The sequence below is a fragment of the Giraffa tippelskirchi genome, chromosome 10, assembly GCF_054371585.1.
Source record: "Giraffa tippelskirchi isolate mGirTip1 chromosome 10, T2T-mGirTip1v1.2.pri, whole genome shotgun sequence".
NCBI lineage: Eukaryota > Metazoa > Chordata > Mammalia > Artiodactyla > Giraffidae > Giraffa > Giraffa tippelskirchi.
The window spans coordinates 1,161,969-1,178,377 of NC_137284.1; the positions used below are offsets into that span (position 1 = coordinate 1,161,969).

The 16,409-nt window shown below is 67.1% G+C and overlaps 1 protein-coding gene across 1 annotated transcript; it reads right to left on the bottom strand.

Moving 5' to 3' along the window:
- Positions 1-210: 210 nt before the first annotated feature.
- DUSP8 (dual specificity phosphatase 8) lies at positions 211-16,396 on the bottom strand. The gene is made up of 7 exons (XM_081536597.1): positions 16,058-16,396; positions 10,315-10,652; positions 8,764-8,902; positions 4,804-4,970; positions 4,082-4,241; positions 3,834-3,957; positions 211-3,630 (listed from the first exon to the last, which is right to left on the bottom strand). The coding sequence occupies exons 2-7, from the start codon at positions 10,543-10,545 to the stop codon at positions 2,568-2,570; spliced, it is 1,884 nt and encodes a 627-aa protein (XP_081392723.1). The 5' UTR covers positions 10,546-10,652; positions 16,058-16,396; the 3' UTR covers positions 211-2,567.
- Positions 16,397-16,409: the final 13 nt, after the last annotated feature.

The following is a 16,409-nucleotide window of genomic DNA, read 5'->3' on the forward strand; positions in this document are numbered from 1 at the left end:
AGCTTGAAACAGCAAAAAAAGGGCTGTCCTACATCCTACACCTGCCCCTCCCCCCTGCCCCTGCCCCCTGGGTTTAGAGTTCTGGGTTCAGAGCCATGAGTAGGGGGCAGTCTGGCTTTCCAGGCTCCATACCCCCGCCTCCTGGCCCCAGGAAGCCCCTCCACACCACCTCCCACCAGCCTGAAGAAAGAGGCAGCCAGACGCATGGAGAAAACACCCATCTCAGGATTTATTACAACACGTTGTTTCCAAATACAAAAGAAGGGGACAGGACAGGGAGCAGAGAGCGGCCACGCTGGGGGAGGGGGCGGCGAGGAGGGGCAGGCAGGTGGGTGGGCGGTCCAGTCCAGAGGGACCGGGAGCCGTGCGGGGGGACTTGCCACCTCTCCTCCGCTGGACTTTCCAGCAAATAATAGGAGGGGGCTAAGTCCATTCAGGGGACCCTATGCCAGGGCACTGGGCCGGCAGGAGGGGGGAGGGCCCTGCGGACCCACTCCGCCCCCCCCAGGGAGTGGGTGGGATTGACTAGGGAGGGGCTCTTGCCAGGTGCCTGGTGCCCCCACAAGGGGAGTGGCGTGGGCTGGGGGGCTGAGACAGGGACTTCTCCCCTCACAACTGTTCACTTCAGCCAATGTCTCGAGAGCAAAGGCCCCCATGTGCCCCAGGCCAGAAGCCACAGGGCACCAGCAGCCCTGGAGAAGGACGGAGGGAGGGGGACGGGCCGTGGGACCTGCCCCCAGGGTTGTGGGGCTCAACCAGTGGCCCCACCACTGTCTCCTGGACAGCACAGGCGAGGGGCGCGGAGGGGGGAACAGTGCATCCTCCACACCCAGGGTCACTTCAGAAACCCAATGTGATAGACAGACAGGAGGCAGATTTACATAATCAATAATAATAATAATAATAAACCAATAATAATAAATACTTAAACCTCTAATCCATAGATTGCAAATACAACAATGATAGCTTATTTTCTTGGAGGAACGGGGTGGGGACAGAGGGAACAGGAACAGGACTTTTGCTCAAAGGAGGTTTGACGGGACAGGAGCTGGGGTCAAAAGAACGAACAGAATAAACAGCTGGAGGGCAGCTGGGGGCAGGCAACCCCCCCCCACCTGCCCAAGGACTCAGTCCTTGCCCAGGCCACCCCTCCAGCCAAGCCTTGGCCTCTTCCAAGTTGACCAGTATCCACTCCTGGACGCTCCAGGACATCTGAAGGTCGGGCGACACCCACTCCTGCCGCCAAAAGCCTTGGGTCCCCCTGACCCAAGAGGGTGGGGGGTGAGGATAGCTGGGGCCTTTCTCCTGCCCTCACCCCCAGGCTGGCCCACCTGGGCCAAAAAGCTAATGGGGGTTGGGGACTGGCATGTCACCTCTAAGATACCAGGGAGACTTGAGAGGGGAGCGCTCCACAGGAGAGGGGTGTGCGGGGTTTTTCTCCTCCGAGGGCTCTGTGGGGGCTGGCAGACATGGGGGACATCTCCAGTATCTGCTCACATGAGGGGTCTTTAGCTGGAGGGGGCTCTCCCAAGTGAGGGAAGGCCTCTACCTATCCCCCCCAAGAGGCATGAGGTACCTCCTCTGAGAGGCGCCTCGACCCGCAGAACAATACCCTGAATCTATCTGCCCTCCGACCAGTGGAGCCAGCACTGGCTGGCCCAGCTATTCCCACTGCCCCCCAAGGGCCAAGCTCCCCCTCTGCCCGCTCTCCACCTGGCAGATGATGCTGGGGGGGGGGGCGCCACAAAGTGAAGGAGAGGGTAGCAGCCTCCTTGAATCGCGTGAAGCTGGACCCAGGCTCAGACAGGAGTGGGGGTATTCCACCTCCACCCCTGCCCTGGGGACCCACGTCCCCTCACACTCAGAGCCCCCTTCTCGGCACTGCTACCCTCTTCCGGACCCCACCCTGGCCCCCCAACACCTGACAGGCAACAGGCTGGGGGGATGGGCAGCAGGGGTGCCCTTGGTAGCACTGAAACTTGGCACCTGGAGCTGGCAGGGGGGTGTGAGCGCCTCCTCGGGGGGGCCCCCGGCTCCCGGGACACCCCCTCCCACCTATGGCTTTGGTGAGGAGCCGGGAGAGGGGCAGAGAAAGGAGAGGCAGGAGAGGACGTGGGGGGGGGGGCTGGGAGGCTCTGCGGCTCAGTCTGCGGCAAAGGTTTTTTATCCTTTTTTCCCCTTGTCTTATGTAAAAAGTGCACGAAAGCTCAGCAGCCTCTTTGCAACGGTCAGCAGTGTTTCCTGGGGGAGGGGGCAGGGGAACCCCAGGCCTGGCACCCCAGCTTGCAACTGAAGGTGGCCTCATATTGCTTAGAAACGTGGGTTTCAGTTTAAATACCAGACAGGAAAAATAGAGCTCCGAGGACCGCCCGCCCTGTTGCCAAATCACTGCCAGAATGAACAGCTTAAATAAATAAAAAATTGAAATATTTACTTCTCGATAAAAATCGCAGTAAAACCATTTACCTTTCTTTGCATTATATATAATATATATTTATAGCGGGCCCAGTCGAAGGCAGCCAAAGGCTCAGGGCGCCGCGTCCTCGCAGAGGCCGCTCCGGCCGCGGTCAGGACACCTCGATGACCTCCACGCTGCCCGAGAAGCTGCCCTGCTTGCCCAGCGCGGCCAGCTCCTCGCCGCGCGCGCGCCCCTCCACCATGCCCTCCTCGAACTCCATTTGGCAGCTCCGGCGCTTAAACTGCGTCTCGGGGGCCGGCTCGTCGGGCCAGCCGGTCCTCGCGTCCCGGGCCTCGGGCCTCGCCGCCTCCAGCCGCCGCAGGTCGCCGCCGCTCGCGCCCGGCCCCCCGGCCCGGCCGAAGGGTGCGAATCGCGCGCCGCCAGCGCCCTGCGCGCCCTCGGGGCTGCAGCACCAGGGCCCGTCGGGGGAGGGAGTACCCGGGGAGTCGAGCGGCGGCGCCCAGCCCCCGGGGCCGGCCGGCTGGCCAGGGCCGGGCAACCCGGGCGCTGACAGGGCCGAGAGGCCGTGCCGCGGAGTCTGTCGGGTGGCATCGCCGAAGTTCAGGCCGAGGCTGTGAGCCGGGGAGCGGGCCGGGGAGCCGGCTGGGGGCCGGGGCCGCCGGCGGAGCCGGGGGCGCGGCTCGGACGCCGCGTCCGGGCTGTCGGGGCTTGGGGAGGGCAGGCCCAACGTGCCGCCGGACGGGCTGTCCAGTTTGCAGAGCTTGGGGGCCTCTCCGGGGTCCAGGGGCCCGGGGTCGTCGGGCCGCCGGCTCGGGGTGTAGGCCGACTTGATGTCCAGCGAGAAGGAGCGCTTGAGGCGGTTGGTGTCCTGGAGGCGGTCGGAGGAGAGATGCAGGCCGCGCAGGCCCTGCTGCAGCGCGCTGGTGGCCGGGGCGGGGCCGGGGGCCTCTACACCCCCCGTCTGTGCAGCCTCCCTGGAGGCGGCGGCCGCTGCGCTCCCGGTGGCGGCATTCTCTGAGGTAGGTGGTGGCGGTGGTGGCGGCGGCGGCGGCAGTGGGGCGGCAGGGCCCGGCAGGGGCTCCGGGGTCCCGGGGTGGGACGTCCCGTCGCCTTGCAGGGCGGCCAGCAGCTTCAGGCTGCGCTCGTACTCCAGCAGCTGGCCCAGGAAATTGAAGTTGGGCGAGATGGACGGGCGCCGGTCCTTCACGAACCTGGGGGAGAGCCGCAGGATGCGAGCAGGGCTCCGGCCGGGCCAGGCAGCTCCCCAGGCTCTTCCCCGCCCCCCTGCCCACTCGGGGGCACCTAGCCGCTGGGCAGACCCCGGTGGGCCGGGGCTGGGCTCGGCCCCCTCCCCACGGGGAACAGTGGCTCCGCGGGCTAGGGCGGGGTGAGCGGGTGGAGAGGGCGGGGCTACCTGTAGGCGTCGTCCGATGACATCCCCATGGTCTTCATGATGTAGGCGATGGCGATGGTGGCAGAGCGGGAGATGCCGGCCAGACAGTGGACGATGACTTGGCAGCTGGACAGCTTGGCTTTATCTGGGGGCAGGGGTCCACGTGAGGGCGGGGGCCGCACAGCGCTTCCCTCCCCCCAGGTTTCTCCCGCCCTCCCCCGCCTACCAGCCCTCCCCGGGCCTGGGCGAGAGGGTGCCGGCCACCTCACCGATGAACTCGATGGACTTGTCCAGCCAGGGCAGCAGCTTTTCACAGTAGTTGTCATTGATGGGAATGCGCAGGAAACGGCTCTCGCATATGAAGTCGGGCTTGGGGCAGGAGTTGCTGGCGTTGAGGACGTAGCTTATTCCGTTTTGGGTCATCAGATCCTGGGAGGGTAGGGAACAGGGTGGAAGTGGGTGCAGCCAGGCAGGAGGCCGAAAACTGGGATGCCCAGGAGGCAGGGGTCCGGCTCCTGGGGACTTGGAATCTGGTTCTGGGAGGCCCCCCCTCCCACTGCAGAGCCTGAAAGCCCCTGGCTCGGTGGAGAGGGGTCGGGGCCCCTCCCCTTCAAGGCCCGCCCGCAGCCTGCGTGGGGAATTTTAAGGCTGCGCTGCCTGGGCGGTGGCTTTACCCTCTTTCCGCGTCACCATTTTTAAAACACGGGGTTCTTTCAGGGCTGGCCAGGGGCCCAGTGACATCAGCAGTCTGGCATGTAGGCTGCAGAGCCAAAGGGGCAGGGAGCCGCCTCTCTGCCCAGCCCTGCCAGGCCCTGCCCCCGCCCTGCCCTGGTCGGGCCGGGCCCTCTGGGGTCCTCCTGTGCCCCCAGCCTGTGAAGCCACCGGCATGCCCACACCCAGGCGTATCTACCCCTACGTCAATGGTCAGCTCCCCCCGCGGCCCCAGCCCAGCCCAGCCCAGGAGCAGCTCCGGGCTCCCGCTGACACGCACCTTGTTCAGGACGTCCTTCTGAGAGCCCAGGTAGAGGTGAGGCAGGATGCGGGTCAGGCCCACGCTGGGCACAGGGAGGCAGGGCTGGGAGAGGCTCATGGGAAGCAGGGTAGCAGGCTTGCCCTCACAGAGGCCGGGGAAGCAGGAGGAGAAGGTGGCAAAGCCCCCTGCAGGTGGATGGATGAGATACGTGTCAGGGGGTTGGGGTAGGAAAGCGGCTGCCCAGCCTCTCCACCCAGACCCTAGCCCAGGCTGCCGGCAAGCCCCTGGCTGGAGCACCTGATCTCCATGCTGGCCCTGGAGGGAGCCAGGCTGGCACGTTCCCATCACCTGCCCCTAAGCCACATTCTTCCTCACGCCAATCAGGGGCTGGCCTCCCTCAGGACGCTGCTGTGATGCCCATAAAAGTGGAGGCCAGCACAAATGACCAGCCAGCACGCACAGGGCCCAGGTGGGTTCAGAGGCCACAGGGGTCTTCACGCCATGTCGTGGGGCCAGGCTGGGCCTTCCCGCCTCTCCCCCAGGGCTGATGCAATCGCTCCAGTTGGCCAGGAGCCCTGGGCCAGGCTTGGATGCCAGGACAGAGAGGCAAGGGCTTCTGAGGGCCACTCCTCCCCCCTGCCCCGGGCATGACATCACTATCTGGAGCTGGCACAGCCCACAGGGGCATGTGCGCTCGGGTTAGGGCTCCATTCCACCCAGCAGGAGACAACGGAGGAGCAGAGGCTGGGCTGAGAAGGGAGCGCTGGGGACTGGAGCATGGAGCACGCGGGCCACACGCTCTACACGTGGCCGCTGTGTGTCCTGCCTCCTTGCCTGTGCGTGTGCGCTGGACAGCACGTGGGCAGAAGGAGCCCCTCTGCTGGTCAGGAAGGGGCTGAGGGGGACCCACGGGCACATGTCTGGCTCAGCGAGTGACCTCGGGCTTCAGTGTCCTGGTCCTGCCTGCCCCAGACACCGCGCTGAGGTCCATGGAAGTAGATAAGCAAACAATCAGGCCACGGCCGACCGTGTCCTGAGGAGGAGGCAGGGGGGCGAGGCGGGGGCCTGCAGAGGCAGCTGGTGCCAGACCTGGCTGATTCCTGAGGACAGAGATGCCTGGTGACCTCGCTCTTCACTGCTGACCCAGCTCAGTGAAACCAGAGTGGCTGCCTCGTGCACTCCCGGTGACCCTAACAAAGGCTGGACTTTGGGGGACCACGACTTCCAGGCTAGGGGCATGGGGGTATCAGCCTTGGAGGGGAGCCTACTGGCTGGACAGAGAGAAGCAGGTGACAGTGGCACCAGCACTGCCACTCAGGCCCTGCGAGGGGAGGCTGTGCAGGGCCCCGGCTCACTGTCCAGAGCAGGGACCCCTGGCTGCTGGGACTGGGGGACAGTGCCCGTGGGGGAGGGGCGGGGCCTGCCTCATGCTCTGAAGACCCTTCTCTGCCAGTTCCTGTCCTCTGCTCTCTCAGCAGCAAAGACAGGCAAGTGTGTGGGGTGGAGAATTCCACCAGGAACCCCTTCTTCCTAAGGAGAGCCTCTAGGAGGGGCAGAGATCTGCCAGCCTTTGCTGCAATTTCTGGAACCCCCAAGAACGCCCTCCAGGCAGAGTCAGGCAGCTTGGAGTGCTCCCTAGAGACTCCTCCCATGGGTGACATGGGATGGGCAGCATCAGTGCCAGCAGCCCTGGACCCTCTGTCCCCCACTCCCCCACCCCGGCGCAGCCCTCTCAGGACCTGGGGAGGTGCCCAGATCTCCTAAGGCTCTTCAGGGCACCCTCCTTCGGTAGGGTAACCAACCCCCCATGCCTTGTAGATCAGGAGAAGCCCGGGAGCCCCCACTGCCCGCCGCAGTCCGGGGCTGGGGCTGCACCCGCTCTCCGCGCAGGGGCCGCGAGCGCCGCAGTCTTCGGCCGGAGTCCGAGGGCAGCGCGCACGGGCCGGGTGGCCTGCGGCGACCACACCGGCCCGCATTCCGCAGGGCCGCGCGCCGCTTAAAGGGCCAGGCGCGCTTTCCCATCCCCGCCGGGCGTCGCCGGCCAGCAGCCGTGCGGGAGGGGCGCGGCGTGGTCTGGGCACCGGCTCCGGACCCCGGCGCGGCCCCCTTCCGCCGCCCGCTCCCGCAAAGCGCCGGCGCTGGAGTTCCCTTCTCCTTGGCTGTGCCGCGCGTCTTCCTGGCGCCCCTCCGCCCACCCAGGGAGGGGGTCTGTCCTTCCCGCGGGGCGTCTGCCCAGCCCGCCCCGGGTGCCTAGCTCGCTGGGCCGACGGCCTGCCTCTAACCCCGCGGCCCTGCCCTTCTCCAGGGTTCAGGTGGGCGCTGCCCCAAGCCTGGTCCCTCCTCACAGGTGGGTCATGACTGCTCTCTGGCTTGGTCCTCGGGGAAACACTCTAACCCTGGGACGGGGCACAGCCCGGTCGCGGGGACGTCCCACCCAGCCTACCGGGAACAGACCAGTAGGGCTCTGGCCAGCCGAGGGGTAAGGGGGCCGCCACTCCGGGACCCTCTCCTCAAACTTCCCGGAGGGCCTCTGGTGTCACTTGTAGCGACGGCACACACGCGCGTGCGCACACACACCGGGGCTCCCCGGGGGACTGCCGGCAGACCGGGACACCTGTGATACTCCCCACCGCTCGGCCACACAGCCCCAGGGTATGTCAGCTGTGTCAGCTCTGCATCTCTGTGCCTTCTGGTTCCCAGAGCTCACACAGGCGCATACACACACACACTCACCCACACACACACTCACCCACACCCACACCCACACACCCCATCCACACATGGTGAGCACAGCACACACTCGCGGGACCCCTCCTCTGAGACGTCTGCCCAGAGCTCACACACGTACACACACTCACACACACACACACGCGACCCCTCCCCTGAGAGGTCTGCCCAGAGCTCACACATGCTCACACACGCACACACACCCCATCCACACATGGAGGGCACAGCACACGCTCATGGGACCCCTCCTCTGAGAGGTCTGCCCAGAGCTCACACACGCATACACACTCACACACACACACACACACGGGACCCTTCCCGAGAGGTCTGCCCAGAGCTCACACACGCACACACACCCCATCCACACATGGAGGGCACAGCACACACTCATGGGACCCCTCCTCTGAGGGGTCTGCCTGGAGCCCCGGCTCCCGCAGCTGGAGGAGCAGTCTGCAGCCCGTCTCCTCACAGGAGGGCCAGCCTGGTGCCCCCACGCTCGTCGTGCTCAGCAGGTGCTCAGGGAGGGTGTCAGAATGAAGAGAAGCAGCCTAGAGCTGTGTGATGTGGGGTGATGCCGGTGTGGGCCCTTCCCCCACCCCCCTCCTGCTGTAGCCCAGGGCACCCAGGCAGGGAGGTTGCATATCTCAGGGACAGGCCCTGGGCCAGCTGGGGAGGGGGCTGGCCAGCCTGATTAGGGGAAATGGAAGCCCCATGGGGACCTCCACCGGCCCGCCAGATAGTGGTGGTGATCAAGTAGGCGGTTGCTAGGCTACCTGTGCCAGCTGGAGCATTCAGAGGACCCCCCAGTGGGGGACCAATTCCGGCTCAGACTGGGGTTTCCCCAGGGTGGGGCCTGTGTCTCCTCCCTCAGACCGTGTGAGTGTGCTCACATGTGTGTGTGGGGGGGTAGCTTCCAAGGCACACCAGGTCTTTGCCTAGATCCCCCCCATCTCCCGTGCCTCAGGCCTGTGTCGGGGTTTCCCGCTGCCCGTGTCTCACCTGCTCGTGGTGGGCCTGGGCCCACGCTGGAGGGGGGACCTGAAGTGTGGGGGCCCGGGGGAGGGGGTCGGCGAAGTCCTTGAGACCTCAGAGCTCCCGAGCTTCGCCCCCACTGGGCCCCCCGACCCCAGCAGACGCTGGGCTCTGGGCTTAGAGAGGAGAGCAGAGGCCGATCCGGAACGCGACCCTTTGGACAGTGGACCCCCCCCCACCGCCCTGCCGCCGGGCAGGGAGAGGCCCTCAGGAAGGCACCTGTGAGGATGGCCACGCTGTCGAAGCAGCCGTCGAGCTTGCTGAGCAGGAGGGACAGGAAGCTGTCCGCGGCCAGCACGCTGGCGTCCCGGGTGCTCTGGTCGTAGACCACCACGTCCTGAGGCTCCGCGGCCTCCACCTGGGCAGAGGGCAGAGGTCAGGGGGGCCAGGCACCCACCAGTCGCCCCATCCCCTGCCGCCTCCGCTGCTGCTGCTCAGGTGATGGAAAGGGGGGCCTGTCCCTGCGGTGCCTCGGGGGCAGGGAGGGCAGGCACCCAGCCGCGGTGCCCACCAGGACAGCTGTGAATGTGCAGCCACCGGGCAGCCCCCTGGAGCAGGGAGGGTCGGGGGACAGCCCCCCGAGGAAGCCATGCTCACAGGGGCGGTTAGCAGACACCGGGGCCCAGCCCCTGCGGAGGAGACGTGGGGCAGGCGTGAGCTCCCGGGAGGCGCATGCGGGCGCCCTGACCTCAGGGGCACAAGGAGCCTGGCTGGCTCCCAGGAGGCACGCTTCGGGGATTCTGAAGGCCGGGTGGGGGGACCTCTGGGTCTGGGCTGTGATGGGGCCACCGGGGGCTGCAGCAGGCCCTCCTCGCCCCCAGCCGTCCCGGCGGCAGCGCTGCGAAGCTGGAGCCCACCGGCCCTCCCCTCTCCGCTGCCGACCCGGGGGCCCAGATGTGAGCCACTGGGCCCAGAGCAGCTGGTGGCCCGCCCCCAGCACACTCAGCCCTTAAGCCTGCTGAGCTGCCAGCCCTGGGCCGATGATGTCACCGACAGCCAATGGGAGAGCATTCTGGCCGAGGGCTTGCTGGGGGTTATTCATCACCGGATTCCCCTCACTGGAGGCAGCAGGGGACTCCCGTCTGGCTCCTCTCACACCCCAGCTCTGCCCTGAGCAGGGCCGGTGACCAAGACCCCTCCCTGAGCCTCTGGGCTGCCTGGCAAGCCACACCTCCCCCATGCGGCCTTCCCGGGTCACAGTCCGACGTGGGCTCGATGCCCCTGGGGAACAGAGACAACTGTTGACCACAGGTGACCAGAGACGGTCTTGGGGGCCACGGAGAGGATTCCTGATCCTCAAGACCCCAGCGGGGAAAGACCGGGGGCTAGATGCCCCTGCGCCTGTGTGAGCCCCTCAGCCACCTGTCCGGTCCTCTTCTAAGCCCTCAGGGTGGTTAGAGTGGGCCTGGCCGCCTCCCCCTCGCTGCTCGTCCGTCTCCCATGCCCCCTGCCCCCATCCACACCACGCCCCTGCATTCAGCGCCCCTCTCTGGGCCCCTGGCTGGGCCCTGCGTGGAGGCCTCCGTGTGGGGCTGAGTGGGGACCTGGACGCGGTCGGTGGCTCTGCGGGGAGGGCGGGAAGCCAGTAGGAGGGTGTTGAGTCTGTCGGCTGAGGGTCGCCCTGCGGAGGGGTGCTTTTGTAGTCCGAAGGTGGAGAGGGGTGCTGCCCGCCAATGGCTCGGAATCTGACCCCGAGGAGCACAGTGCAGCTTCAAGAGCAGAAAAAGGGAAGGCTCCCGGAGGACTCGGAGAGACGGGCAGGCAGAGTACCTGGCTGCGCGCAGCAGGCTGGATCAGCTCAGCGATGGTCACCTTGCCCTGCTGTAGCCGCCGCTTCACCAGCTTGGAGCAGCAAATGTTGACGGAGCTGAGCACGTGCCAGCTGTTGTACTCCACGAAGGAGCGGCTGTCGATGACCAGCGGCCCCCCGGGCCCGCCCCGCAGCAGGCTGGCCAGCCTCTTGGCGTCCATCACCTTCCGCGGGAGCCGGTCCCCAGCCATGGCGTGGCAGTGGGCAGTGGGGAGGGGTGACCCCGGGAGTGGGCAGGGGCAGCTCCAACGGCCTGGATGTGGCCTAGGGTTTGGAGTGCCCGGGCATGGCGCCAGACCTGCGGGGAGAGGCGCACGGTCAGCGGTGCCGCGGGCCCCCAGGCCTCAGAGGGGCTAGTGAGGGCACTGGTCCGAAGGTGGCAGCGCGTCTGGGGCTGACACATGCCCGTGGGGAGGGCTCTCGCTCCCTCTGGCTCCTTCGTGGAGGTCGGGCTCCCTAAGCTGGCTGCTCCCCTGTTGGAGTCTGTGACCCCAGGAAGGGTGCTCGGGAGTGGCCCATCCAGTCCTGTGCCCTCCAGGTCACAGCACCAGCCTCTCAGCAGGACATGGCAAGGAGAGTGGGGACCACAGAAGGCAGGGCCGCGGGACTCAGGCCGGATGAGGCCTGAGGGTCCCTCCCCCGGGCCCAGGACCCCTGGACGCTCACCCCTCTCAGAGCACCCCTTCTGCCCCCGCGCCGCCTGTCCTGTCTTGGGGACGCAGGTCTCTCCCCGCCTGCCCCTTCCCACCGGCTCCTTCTCTGGCCGGAGTGGCTGGCCCGATGGCTCCATAAGCCGATCATCCGGATGGGGTGGAGGGCGGGGCGCTGACCCGCCTGGGAGCGCCGCGTCCCAGTTCTGCAGGCCAGGGTTCAGATAGACGGGGGGCCAGCCTCCTCCCCCTGCAGGGCTGGGTCACACACTTACGGAATGGGGGAGACAGCACGGAGGGGCACCCCAGACACAGCAGTGCCCTGGGGTCGAGGAGGCCCCTTTGGGGGCCTGGTGGGTCCAAGGGTTGTGGTGTGGTGGGGGGCACCCAAGGACAGTGGTCAGCAGTGAGTGAAGGTGGCCATGTGTAGGGCCCTCGGGCTCAGGGGTGCCTGGAGGGCGTAGTAGGTGGGTGGGACGTGAGGCTCCAGAGTCTGGGCGGAAGCCCCCTCTGATTTGGTGCCAAGTCTCTGCCACCACTGGCCCACCTGCCAGGACTGGCCTTTCTCAACGCTCCCCCGCCCCCAGGCTTCACAGCCCCCAGGGAGGCATGCATCTTTAGGATGACGAGTTTGCTCGAAAGCTGGGGAAACTGAGGCTCGGGGGAGGGTGGGATCAACCCAAGGTCACATCAAGGACACTGGACAGAACCAGGCCCACGGCTGCCCTGTTCACCTAGGGTCTTTCCTCTGCCACCTTGGGGGCGGGGAGGCTGGGAGACGGACTCCCCCGCAGGGCCAGCGAGGGAGCTCCCTTGGTAAGCCCCCAGTGTGCAGCCACAGAGGGTGCTGGGGTGCGGCACCTGGGGACGAGTGTCACCTTTCAGGCAGCAGTGATGACCCTGCGGACAGCAGCCACCGTCTCTGAGCCAGCCCTTGGGGTAAGCTCCCAGGCTGGTGAGGGGGTGCCGGAGGCCACAGAGGAGTAGGTGCAAGGCAGGCGGGGACCAGCCCGCCTGGCATGGGCAGCCCAGGGCTGGGCCACTGCAGGTGCCAGGAAGGCCCTGGACAGTGCTGGGGCCTCGGGGTCCTGGTCACAGATGCTGCTCCTCAGGCGCTTGGGCGCCTCCACTGTGGGGGCAAGGCCTGGGGTGCAGATGGGGCCCTGCCCTCCCAAGGGCCACGCCAAGACAGTGGGTCTGCCTGCTGAGGGGCCCTGCCTGCTCTGAGGCCTCTGTCGCGTGCCCAGGGGTCCCCGACTCGATTCCTGGGTGAGCTGTTTCGAGAGGCTTTTCCTGAGTTCTCGCCTGACTCCCATCAAGGCTGGGACAGGCTCCGCCTCCAGGCCCCCCTGACCCACCTGGGCAGAGCTTCCCACCGTGGGGTGTGGGGCCCATGTCCAGTCCAGAGGCCCAGGACCCCAACAAGGAGTCCATGGAGTGGGGACACCACGGGCAGAGCGTCCTCCCACCGGGGAAGGCGGGGCAGGGGAGGAGGCCTTTGCTGCCCCTGCGGCTGGCCTGCTGGCCCCTGCCCTCAGGTGCTTACATGGCTGGAGGGGCGTGGAGGGGTGCCCACTGCACGGAGGGGAAAGGAGGCTGGTGGAGGGGCAGGGAGGCGAGGCCCGAGACCCATGGAGGGGGGCGGGCAGGGGCGGGATGGGCGGACGGCTGGCTCGCGCGTCCGTCTGGTACCTGGTCCCCACCTGGCTCCTGAGGAGCCTCTGGCTTGGCCCTATTAACCACTGTAGTATTGTTATTCACAGCTGAGGGGGACTCATTAGCAAGTTGGCACCTCCGTTGTTGCCATGGCAACAGCAGGGGTGCCAGGCAACCGCTGCTCCTGCGGCAGCAGGCGGAGCTGCAGAGCCAGGTCCTCTCCTCGCCCGCTCCCACCCTCAGGTGCCCAGCAGCTGGGCGGGACCACCCCCACCCACCCCACCTGGTCCTAACCCTCCTGTCACCTCCCATCCCAGGGAGCCCTGCCCTTCCTGGGTGAGACCTCCTGCACCGTGCTGGCCCCCTGGGTGGGCACCTGGCCCCCAGGCCCTCCTTGGGCAGACCCTTCACCTCCCCAGCTGCAACACTCAGACCAGGGCCCAGAGCTGGGCAAAGCAGGGAGGGGTGGAGATGCTGCAATAGGCCAGGTGGGTGCAGAGGAAACACGTGGTAGGGGCTTGGGCCTCCTCGCTTTTAAGGACCACCTGTAGGCTCTGCCAAGACCCCTCCCCTGGGGAGGGAGCAGGTAGAGCCCCACCAGACAGGGAGACAGCGGGTCCCAGGCCAGAAGCAGGAGGAGCCCCTCCCCTCCCCACCCGCCAGGGGGGCCAGGCCTGGGAGGCCACAGGCACCGCCTCCCCGGTACACGGCGCTGCCTGGCCCTCATGTGAAATACAGGCTGGACACAGCCCTTTGCACACTGATCACGCTCAGGGCGTGGTACTTACCCTGTTCCCACAATCCATCCCAGCCCTGTGTGCCATGATTCACATGACAATGTGTGTACACATTCATGTGGTCACTGCACGCATGCGTCCTCACCTTCTGCACGCGAGTGCCCTAGATCCCAGCACGCCCCAGCCCCAGATGCAGCCACAGCCTCTCCTCACCGGCTCCCACGGCCTCCGAGAGGGACATCCGTGTCCCTCAGCACGTGTACGACCAGAAAACTCCCAGCTAGGGGCATCCTCACCATGGCACTTTGTGCTCAGCATCGGGGGAACACGGGACCCCCAGAGACAGGTGGACAGCGACTGTGGCCACCACTCAGCGTGGCTCCGGCCTGGCCGAGCCCAGTCACAAAGGCAGGCCTCAGGCAGAGCTGACGGCGGACAGACCCCGGGTGCTGGGTGTCTGGCTCACTCTGACCCTGGGGCAGGCTTGGAGGCAGAAACTACTACCCTCAGGAAGCCAGGAGAGAGGCTGGCAGGGGGTGACCTCTCCCAGGCAGGGGGCCCACGTGCTCACCAGGGTTGCTCTCTGCGCCGCCCCCCCCCCAGCTCTCTGAGATGATTGGCACAGGACCCAAGCTGCGTCCACTCTGTCCTGGCTGCTCTTGGCAAGGCCAGGCAGAGCCAGCCTGACCTAGGGAGGCTATGGACTTGGGAGACAGTGGGGTGGGATCTACCCCTCAGTGCCCAGGGGTTGGGGCTGAACTGGGACCGGAGGGGTTGGCCCAAGGGTCCTCCGGGAGGCAGGCTCAGGACGCACCAATCCCGGCTTCCTCTGCTCCTGTCTGGCTGGTTTTAGCCTGGCTGATCTGCAGGACTTCTACTGGGCACCCCTCCGCCATGCTACCTGCCTGGGCCAGCACCTACCAGTCTCTGTCTGAGGGTTCAGGCAGAGGGGGCCTCCGCCTGTGTAGTCTGACGCTCAGAGCCCAAGCCTCATCACTCTTGCTGTGGGCTCGCCCCTTCCTCTCCTCTCCCTAGGAGCTGCACATCTAGGAGACAGGCAGACAACCTCCACTTCCTCCACCCCCGGCCCCCGGTCCCCAGAGCTCTCTGTCTGGTTACAGCTTCTGGGCCTCAAGGTCAGCCTCAGCCTAGAGGAGAGGTGATGCTGGGAAGGGTCCTGGTGCAGAAAGGGGCTTCAAACATCTTTCTGCATCTCTGTGCCTGGAACCTGCCCTTTCCAGAGGCAGCCTCTGGGACCCAGGAAGCTTCCCGAGAGCAGCAGGGGACTAGAACCTGCCTAGCAACTCTCCCAGGGCCCTAAGCTGGCTACAGCAGGAGGTATTTCAGTTAGACCTCAGGACGAACTCCCAGTCCCTGGTCACGTGACCTGGCCATCTTTGGCGGATGCTTATCAACGATCTGAGGAGCAAATGCCAGGGACACCTACTCTCCTGGGGCAGGACAGGGGTGCTGGATGCTACCCGTGTTCCCTGGGCTGCCGTGGGAGCAAGGACTCGGGGAGACGCTGGGAACGGACAGTCCCTCAGACCTCCACAGACCCCCAGGAGCAGAGGGCACAAGACAGGAAGAACCGCCCTCCCCTTCACCAAGTGGCACAAGAAAACCGCAGACTGCACACTCCATCCTCCACCTTTCTCCTTCATCCTGGGAGGCCGCCCGCCCCCCGACCCATCAGTGCAGTGCCCAGGCCCCAGTGCTCCCCGTGGCAAAGCCAGTACATTTTTTGCAGCAGGAAATCAGAAGGTAAATTCTCCCAGAAGGGATGACCTCGTGCGGGCTGGGCCCATTTCTGCCATGTCCCTTCCAGGCCAGACTATTACATACCCCTCACCCCAAGGTGGGCGCACAGGCTGAAGGAGGCCGGTTGCACTCAGCCTGGCAGTGCCAGCCCCTCCCCCAGCACCCGCCGTTTCTGCAGCAGGCTGGCGGCCGGCCTTTATTCCGCAGAGGCCGGCTGAGCTCCCCGAGGTGGGGGTGCCCACGGCAGCCTGGCAAGACAGGGGAGAAGGCCGGACACGGAGCGAGCCTCTCCTGAGGCTGCCACCCGCCGAACGCCCTCAGCTCCTACGGCCCAGGCCGCCGCATCTCCACGACCGGCCCTGGAAAGGACGATCCTCTCCAATCCTGGTCCCTGTCGGGGGGCTTTTCGGGGGGCACACGGGGCTCGGCGAGGTCCCCTCTCAGTCTCCACGCTCGTCCTCGTCCTTAATTCATGCCCCTCCCCCACCAAAATAAGAAAGAATCGCGCGGAGAAAGGCGGCGAAGCGGTGGCCGGGTGTGTGCCGGGCCGGGGTTCGCGGGGCGCCGCGGGAGGCGGGGGAAGGACTTCTCGGTCGGGTCCGCGGCGCCCCTGAGAGCCGGTGGGGGCCGCTCACCTCCAGGCCGTCTCCTCTTCCCCGTGCCCGCCGCGCGCAGTCCCCCGAGCGCTCCCGATGCAGCGCCCACCCGGCCCGCGCGACGGTGAGCCCCCAGCTCCCCGGCGCCCCGCGCGTCCCCTCAGGACCCCGGAGCCCCGCGGGTCCCCTCAGGCCCCCGGCGCCCCGCGCGCCACCCCTCCCCCTGGCCCCGCCGGCGCCCCGCGCGCCCCTCAGCCCCCCGGCGCCCCGCGCGCCCCTCAGCCCCACCGGCGCCCCGCTCACCTCGCTCTCGCTCGCCTCAGGGCGGCACCCGGGACCCGCGCTGCGCTCAGCGCGCCCGCTCCGCCGCGCAGCCCATGGGCCCGGCGGGGGCCCGCGCAGCCGGGGCCGGGGTAGCGCGCGGGTCGCCGCCGTCGCCGCCGCCGCGGGGAGCGCTCGCACGGGCCCGAGCGCGCGCACTGCGGGCGGGCACGCGCGCATCCCACCCCGCGGCTCGGCGGGCGCGACCGGGGCTGCTCCGGCTCGGGCTCGGGCTCGGGGTCCGGCGTCCGGCGGGCGGGGGGCGGGGGCCGCGGAGCCGGCTTGGCCGCCGCGCTCGGCCGCGAGTGACAGGCCCGGGGCGGAGGGCGGGGCC

Bases quoted from the DNA above. Each gene is read 5' to 3' on its own strand.
- DUSP8 (XM_081536597.1), bottom strand. From the start codon at position 10,545: ATGGCTGGGGACCGGCTCCCGCGGAAGGTGATGGACGCCAAGAGGCTG. The intron at 8,903-10,314 runs GTACTCTGCCTG...CCCTCTGCCCAG, and splicing joins AGCCTGCTGCGCGCAGCCAG to GTGGAGGCCGCGGAGCCTCA. The intron at 3,631-3,833 runs GTAGCCCCGCCC...GCTCTCCCCCAG, and splicing joins TCATCGGACGACGCCTACAG to GTTCGTGAAGGACCGGCGCC.